An 8,873-nucleotide genomic window follows, 5' to 3' on the forward strand; every position below is an offset into this window, starting at 1 on the left:
TCCCACTGCTATACTTCTCTTTAAAAATTACCTCATGATTCTTCCTCCTTTGGCTCCCACCCTTTTTACGTACTGAGTTTGGGAACTTTAGCAAAGATCCCCTAGTTAAAAAGCCAAAAACCAATGAGAAAGTTTTGGGGGAACCGTTCTTCAGGGTGATTTGCCCTTGCAGTTCTTTAATCCTCTTTTTTTTTTTAAGGTGCTTTTTATGGTATTTTTTGGCTAATAGATGCACAAGGGCAAAGTCTTTTGCTTAGAGTTCTTTTGTGACTCTTTTAAGTGGAAGCTTAAGATCTTGTAGGTGCTAATGGCACTTGGACAGGTAAGTGTCATACATAGGCATTTAGATTTTTTCAGGTTGTTTTTAATCTTCACTGCTAGAGTAGCAGATATATCCGTAGCTAAATTCTTTTTTTTTTTTTTTATATTGCCAGACTTCTCAAGCCTGGTACCCTGTAAGATACTTGTTTTTTAAGTGCTGGCTAGCTCTTCCATGTTCTTACTGCGTTCTGCAAGGTCCATGGCATGGGTAGCGTTGGATCTGTTCTTCTCTTGGTGCGACCCGATGAGAGAGAGAGAGAACAAAAATAGGGGAATGTTAGAGCAACTGTTTTCTGTACTGTGATGGAGAGAGAGGATGGAGAGACAGGCACATGGACCGAGTTGGAAGTTATGGGGAAATGAGTAAGTGAAATGCAGAGGAAATACAAAGAAATATTACTGCAAGTAAGCATTTTGAACTGGAGCGTGCACCTAGTGCCCTGTAAGGAAAGGTGCATCCTGTTGTATTAGCAAATTGTTACCAGTTGGAATATTGTATTTCAGGCTGCATAGCTTTTACAGGCACGGAAGATAAAACTTCTACCTTCTGTTAGGTATTTGCATCTTTTTCTGTACCTTTGTGGGTTTTCTTTTTTCAAAATTTTAAAATTTTGTAAGAGGAACAAACTGCTTTACGTAGTACTTTTGTGCACACTGTTCTTTAACCTGAGGGTGACACTGGCTTTTGAAGGCTGTGATTCAGTCGAGTTGGGCGGGAATAAAACTCAGATATCTTACTTCTGTACAATGTGGGCACCTAATTTTTCCGTAACCTTAGGCAAATGTTCTGGTTTGGAGGGGAATCACTGTAACTGTGAGGTTAGATTAATACTAACCTCATTTAAAGTGTGTTGCAGAAACATTAACTGAAACTTTATGATGTTAACTAGAACAAATGATATTGTTAAAATTGTTTGAAATCCTCATACAAAGTACTGGTTCTTACAGTGACTTCTTCAGAGCACTTCTGTTGAAGCACAGTCAGAAGTTGTTAATAGTCTTAAAATTTGTATGTTAAACTCTTAACACAAGAGCTAAATCATTTCTCCTATATGTCAGAATATATTTCCTAGATATCAGAATATTTCTTGTTTGAAATGGCAAACAGTGTTGTAAATGTGCAGTTATTTTAACTGTTGCTTGTAATTATGTGACACTGAAGGTTTTTGTATTAAGTTAAAGTTTAGATTTTAATTTTTGCCTCCTATTCTGTCCATTCCCAAATACAGGACATCTGATGAACCTTGTGGAGCTCGTTACCAGAGACCATTCTCCTCTATTCATTAAATCATGCACTATCCAGCTGTGAAACATCCTGACATTTATTTTTGCTGACAGAAAACATTTTCAAATATTGGTAAGTGCTGAGCATTTAAAGGTATTTTTGTGATGTGGTAATTGCTGCAAGGTGACAAAACAAATATTGTCATGAGGACTTACAGTTCTTTATAAAATTTGACTTAACATTGATAACAAAGGCTGGTTCAGAAATCTTACCCAGCTGCAAAAGCTGGAGAAATACCTCTGGCTATTCTGCTGCTCCTACCTTGTGGTAGGGCTGCCTCCATTAATCATGGTCACTTGGTTCTTTCTGTTTGATTAGAAGAGGAAAACAGGTGCAGAGCTCAAAGCAAGAAGAAAGAATGCAGAGCAGTGCAAAATAGTATGGGTCTCAGCTTTACCATTCTTACCAGGCTATTCTGGCTCATTTTGTGACTCTGGGACAGAGGTGTAAATGAGAGTCTTAACAGCAGCAGTCCTAAGAGTAAGTGAAAATACGTATAACTTTTACACTTTGCTAACAAAGTAATTTCCCATGTGTCTGTGATGGTCTGGCTCCCTCACTCCCCCACCTTATTTTTTTTAACCGTCTAAATAACAGGACTAAAAAGAGCTAGCCAGAACAATTGCTATGGAGAAGCAATCAGAATTAGAGAAAGGCAAGGCTTGGCAGTCTGAAATAGAAATTGAGAACAAGGTCAGTGGTATTTGCTTCAATTGGGTCATATTTGTTTTCAAGATTTTCACAGTTCTGCTTGTTGCCATAAGAATGCTTGGATTTTCCTTATTACTTCATTTCTTTATTAGATACGTTATTTCACCATTTATAATGACATTAGTTTGTATTGGAAAAGCTTTCTTAATTTTTATCTTCTGATGTTTTCTTTCACAATCTGTTACTACAGAAGGTCAGTCTTGAAATCAACAGTGTTTATTTACAGCTTATTTTCACTAAGAGAGCTAATCTGTATGCTGAAGATGTCTGAAATACAGAGATCAGAAATATATGGCAAATACTTTGCTGGAATGACTAACAGTATATAAACAGTATAAACTTTTGAATAAAGTGTAGTCAGACGTTTTAGTTGAAGTTAAATGTTGCAAGTGTAGCGAATATGCTATTCTGAAGAAAATGAAGTCTGTTTTGTATAAGAAAAACAGGTGTACGAGATGATAGTTACAGTGGATGCGTCCTCAGACAAAAACCCGCCTTTGTGTAGATGAACTATTCCTATTCTTTATACCTTGTTATCATAAACGTTAGTATTTTATCTGAGAAGCCTATCTGTGAAGGTGCCTTACTGTACCTAAGTATCTACCTTTTTTCAACATCTTGGGATCGTTTAGTCTCTTAACCTAGAATGGTGTCAGCCCGTAGAAACTGGCCGTCAGACGTTTCAAGAGGAAATTCTCTTGAATATTCCATTGGAAACTTGATTTTTTTTTTTTTCCCCCCCCAGGAGTTGAATTGGTAGCTTTTTAACCTCAGTGTTTTATAGGTCAGACAAGGTGAAGTAGTGCCTTTCAGGCCACAAACGTCTCTTTAAAAAGTCATTAAAGTGAGAATGTTTTGAAAAGCTACCAAACAGGAAACACTGTTGTTTCAAGGATCTGTTTGAAGTTTTTGTATCTAAAATTAGACTTTTTTTTTCCCATACTTTAAGAAGTAACTCTTGCTTATATTATTGCAAAAAGGTAACCGGGATTTAATTACCTGCAATGTATTGGTACGCTTTGAGTTAACATTTTTGGGGGTTCATTGTCATAAAAAGGGGTGTTATAACGGAGGGAAAGCACTTAAAAATGTATCACCGTTGTTCAGTAATCTTGTAGTTTAATGCTAATAACTTCTTCTGGTTTTGTTTTTTATTGTAGTTCTGTCTTTCTCCTACAAGAGTTCCTACCAGTGCTATTGGAAGGTTGCAGAAAAGTGCACTACCTGTGCTGCCCTAGGGCTGTTGATGTCCTCAGCTGTTGTAGGAGAAACACTAGACCTGGAACCCAGTTTGTTACTGGTAAGAAGCAATTGTCTTGCATTTTATTTTTTTGTTTAATATTAGAGTTTGCATGCCTCCTCTAACAAAATCACTGAAAATGTTTTCACTGCTTATTACTTTAAGAACACTATAGCAAAACGTGCATCTTTGGTCTTCCCCCCCCCCCCTCCTATTTTTAACTTTACAGTTTCTAAATTTCTAATTCTAATTTCTAATTGCCCTCCTTCCAAAATGTGGAGGCTAACAGTTTTCCCTCAGCTTTCATTTTCAGTCCTGGTTTTCTCTTGAAATTCTTCATGCGCTGTCAGAGCTAATGAAGGTTAATAAATGGATTTTTCTAAGATATCTTCAGAAATTCTGTCTTTTGGCTGCGCTTTTGTAGTGTGCAGCTTCTGCACACTGTAGCTGGCCCCATAACATCAGGTAGATGGTTTGACAGGTAAAGGCCAAGGCCAAGTCTCTAGTTTGAAGTTCTGGAGTAGAGAGTGAAATGTTGAATGAAAGCTCCCTGTTATTTTATGTTCTGCTTACTGGCGTTACATTTTGTTTGTGGTTTGTGTTTGGATTGCAGAAACAAAGCTTTGATGATATGAATGACCAGAAGTGTGTAGTGTTTTGCATGTCCTTATGCTTTTTGCTGAAACTGGCCTTCTTCTAATTCCTAATTGCATTCAGATCTATGTATTTTCATGGTAGAAGCAATTTTAAACTGATGATGCCTGAAATGTATTGTATTTCCTGACTAAATCTAACCTGGACAGGGGGGGAGTTGAGGTCCCTTTGCCTGCCCTGAGAACCAGTGGTTTGAGCAAGGGATTTCTTTGCCGGTGTGTTATAGCTACTGAAGGTGTAATGCTTGCCCTGCTGCAGTTTGAACTTTACTCACGGACCTTCTGGATAGTAGCTACTACAGAGATGCTAAACGGAGATGTTGTTTTAATGCTGTCGATGATGGGGCAGTGTTGGCTTGAAACTGGAGAAATTTTAGTGAATCCTCATCAGTCAGATTTTAATTAAATACTGGCAGGGGCTTGTGGTGTTTTGTTTTGTTTTTTCCCCTACAGTCATTGAGAACTGAGTGGGCTTCTCAAATCTGATAATAAAAGTATGACTAGTTCGGGGTTTTTTAAGTTCACTGAAAATCGTTTGCCTCCCAAATTCTTGCCTTTTCTGTAATTCTATAGTATTTCTCAAACTGAATGACGAAACTTTTATTTTCTTCCTGTGATTCCTAACCCATAAGGTTGAACATGCACTGTTGGGCTGTAATTAAACATTCTCATCCCCAGTCATAAGGGAAAAGTGGTACGCTGTTGTTTTCATGAAACCGTGAGTTGTGAGTAACCTCTTTGGCCCAAGGGTCTGGTTTGGTCTGTTTACAAACATCTGCCTGTTTCTCTTTGAATTCAGAGTTGTGGTTGGAATGACCGACTTAAACAATGAACGATCAGTTTCGTGAATCAGAACAGGGTAGAAGAGTTTCTTTTTTGGCAACTGTTCATTTTCATAAGCTGTTACTTGCATCTACGTTGAACAGAACTGAACATACGAATATAGTTTTGGGATATCTAGTATCAAGAAATTAAAACTCTTCTAGAATTGTGTGCTGCCCACACAATTGTGCCCTAGAAGAGCACACTCTTCTAGAATTGTGTGCTGCCCTTCTTCAAACACACTTATGAGAAAACACTTTACTTCTGGAGATTTGTACTTGTTAAGCTCGTGAGCGGTGTCTTTGTAGGGACTTACCATCCATTAATATCCCGAGTCTTCTGCTTGCTCTCTTATTTAGGAGAATAAGTACAGGTACGGTCCTTTTCAGTTGCTAAGGTTACGTCAGGCTTTTTGTTCTCCGTTCTTCTCAGCACAGGGCACATGCATAGGAGGAATCCTATGCATTTCTGTTGTCTTTAATTGGATAAAAGTGAAACTCGTATACACACTGTGTCTTGTTGTGCAAGGAGGCGTTTCGAGCCCAATCTCACCTTACAGAGCTCCCTTGCAGAGGAATTTAAAAAATGTTGGAATGTCTTGGGAGTGGAGACATGGACAGGACACAGGGGAAGCAGAGAATTGGGGTGTGTTTGTTGGTTTTTTGTATAATAAACCATTGGAGTGAATTTGAGTTCTTCCTTAATCTGTTTTTACTTTTCTCTGAAGGGAGAGGGGGGAGGAAGCAACGCATTTTTGGTTAAATTCCAGTTGGCCTGTTTTCTCTAGGGAGCATCGAGTGGCTGGGGGGGGAGTGCACTAGTGAATATTTTGGTATTCTATAACTTGTGTCCTTAGTATTAAGTGTAGAAACACGTTTAGAAAATTGTAGCAGATTAAATGTCATGTAGTTTGAATTTTTCATTTGCTTATATATATTCTGAGAGATCAAAAAGTAGACAAACAAACAAAAACCCCAAAAAACCCCTCTAGTCCTTTTCCGCCGCCACCCCTCCCCGTTTTCCTTCTGAGTGGAGGGAGTTTATTTTTATCCCCACTATTTCCCAGGGAACCGTACTGTAGAGGCTTTCATCTGTGCACTGCATTTCTTGTCTGTGGCTTTTTGTCAAAATTCAAATAACGCACTGAGTTTTAGATGCAACGAATTTGTACCCCTTAATTTTACTGGTGTTAAGGTGTTGGTCAGGAGACTTACTATGGGTACATGTACTGAGAGGGTGGCTTTGTAAGTTACCCTTCTTAAAACCTTTCCAACAGTAGGTGAAGACTGTATTTATTTAGACTCTTATTATGTCATCAGGTGATATTTTCATGTTCAAATAACTGTACTGATAGTGCAAAATAAACAGTTTTCATAGATGCGATACTTGAAGAACTAGGTTCATTCTAGCTAGGGTTAAAGACTATATAAATTATTAATGCTTACTTTAAGACGAGGTTTTTGACAACATGAAAAATAAAAAGCTGGCCTGTACCTTGGCAGAAGTTTGCATGAAAGTGATTATTAAATCTGCTCATGTTTTGTTCTTTTTGCTGTTACATGCAAGTGGTGTTTGTTTAGGGACAGGTTTTTTTCGTTATTTTTGGAAAAGTAATAGACTTGAATTACTGTACTGTCTGCGAATTGACTTATGAAGAAGGCCTGATCTGCTAAAATTTATTTTGTGGAAAATCTACAGATGAGCTTTCATGGTTCATTGGCTTCTTGGAAAGCTGTGTTGTGGCCATGTGCTGTCATCGCAGGCCCAGGACTGAAGGATTTTAGTAGGTGCTCAATTTTGAAATCCTTCAGTGTACTAAAAAGACCTGAGATAAAACAAATAATATGTCATTGATCTTTGAGGTCCGTTTCTGCTCTCCGCAGTTCATTCCATCTTTACCATGCTTCCACGAGAAGTTTGAAGGGTACTGCTTTTCTGAAGAAATCTTTCCACAGCATCTTTTAAGTGGAGAAAAATATCGTTACCAGGAAAAGGGGGAAAAAAAACCCAAACCAACAACAAGCCACAAAACAGCATGTAAAATTGGAACACAAGAGCACAGGGTTTTGAAGCTTCCTGAATTTTTAACTACTGGCAAATTGCCTTAAATTTAACTTGGATTAATTCCCTAGTGATCCTTGACATTAAACGGATGTTCTGGTTTGACATGGGTAGACAGAAAACTAATTAATTCCTCTGAATTTGAGGCATATTTAATTTTCTCCCCCAAAGACCTCTCATTTAAAAGGTACAATGCTGTGACAAATGTTGAATGTGGAACGATGTGTATAAGGTAGCAGACCTTTAGACAGAGGAAAATCAAGACATCTACAATAATAATTGCTGGTTTGGAAGATGTTAAATTTTATTGATTAGACTGAACACGGGAGTATCCACATCGTGGCCTGCATACTTGAAAGTGCTCTAATGTGCCCACCTGTCGGTGGAAAGGACACTGCTCTTCGCGATGGGCGTCTTCCCCATTCGTCTCTCTATCTCTTTATACTTAAAGTACTTTGGAACAAGGGCAAGGTGTCTTCCCTTTGCATAGAGGAATGTATATTCTCATTATTTTTACTTGTTTTCTTATATTCATTGTATTTTAGAATGTCAGGTGGTTTTTCTTTCTTGTCCAAAATGTACTTACCCATCCTCTGCTCTTGTCCCCAGTGTCCTTGGAAATGCGGGCAAGTAAGATGCAAGGACTGTATGATCTTACTGTAATGACACGCTTTTGTTCATCCATGGCTTGCCTGGAGGGTGTCTTCTGTCAAGAGCTTGGTGGGTGGGAGGGAGGCAGGCCAGTAAGGAATTTTGCATAGGTTTGTTGTTTTGGGGGTTTTTTTTTTTTGGTGTCTGTGTGTTCAGTAAAAATCCCTTGGTAGGAAATAAAGTCAGAGAAGAGCTATTTCCTAAAGAGGCTAGCAAGTGCTCCATCCATACGAAGCACCAGGTTAGTCAATGTCTGAACCTCAAACTGGTCCAGTCTAAATCAAAAGTAGCAAGAGACGAATATCTTAATCTGGGTTTCTGGCATAGGCAGCTTAAACAAAGGACAAGGTGTATCTAAAGTAGACTGTTATCAACAGTGAGTGGGAACCCAACCCACTGAACTAAGCTGAATAAACATATGAAAATAGTAAAGAAATAAAATCTCAAGGAATTGGTGTAATTTCCAGGTGAAAAACATTGAAGAAGAAAAGCTGTTGTCGCATAAATTCACAAAAGCAGGTGGAGACATTGACAAATACTCCTGATGCTAATCTGTATTAAATTGAGGAAGAGAAAATTATCCTTGCAGGAGGCTTTTTTTTTTCTTTTTTTATTTTTTATTTCCCAACCAATTCCAGGGAGATGCTGCCTTGGAACATGGATTTTGATACCTCTGAAGGAACAGCAAAAGGAAATGCCATATCTCAAACCTTCCGATTGTTTTGTAATTGTATGCTGTCAGGTTTTCTTGCGTCTTTCTCCGAATCATGTGGATGTGGCAGCTGTTGAAGACAGGATTGGTGATGGACAACTCACTTTATCCTATGTGGCAATTCATATTTCCTGAGGGGACTAAGCTGACTCTTCACCTCCTAAAAGTAGATGCAGTAGTGGTTTCTGGAATAAAGACAAAAGTGAACTGTCGTTCTGCCTTAAGAGGTGGTTCTCTCAAACACGGAGACGTTGGGAAGCGGTGGCAACCACCTTCAGAGCCTGGGTTAGAGAGCTGCTGTGCTGGCTGGTTCTAGCAGAACCTTTTCAGGCCAAACACCTGAAAAATCACTTTGGTCCATGTTCCCCCCCCCCCCCCCCCCCCCCCCCCCTCCCCCGCGTGTTTTTTTTTTTTTTT

The 8,873-nt window shown here is 38.7% G+C and overlaps 1 protein-coding gene across 2 annotated transcripts in view; it reads left to right on the forward strand.

The window, feature by feature from the left end:
• The window catches only part of ZBTB46 (zinc finger and BTB domain containing 46), a 55,256-nt gene that overhangs the window by 5,045 nt on the left and 41,338 nt on the right, over positions 1 to 8,873 (forward strand). For both annotated transcript variants that reach the window (XM_009324961.1, XM_009324962.1), the window contains exons 2-3: positions 1,551 to 1,678; positions 3,478 to 3,617. In XM_009324961.1, the coding sequence (XP_009323236.1) occupies positions 3,564 to 3,617 (54 nt within the window). In that variant the 5' untranslated portion in view covers positions 1,551 to 1,678; positions 3,478 to 3,563. The remainder of the gene's footprint in view (positions 1 to 1,550; positions 1,679 to 3,477; positions 3,618 to 8,873) is intronic.

The sequence above is a fragment of the Pygoscelis adeliae genome, unplaced genomic scaffold (genome assembly GCF_000699105.1).
Source record: "Pygoscelis adeliae isolate BGI_AS28 unplaced genomic scaffold, ASM69910v1 Scaffold786, whole genome shotgun sequence".
Lineage (NCBI taxonomy): Eukaryota > Metazoa > Chordata > Aves > Sphenisciformes > Spheniscidae > Pygoscelis > Pygoscelis adeliae.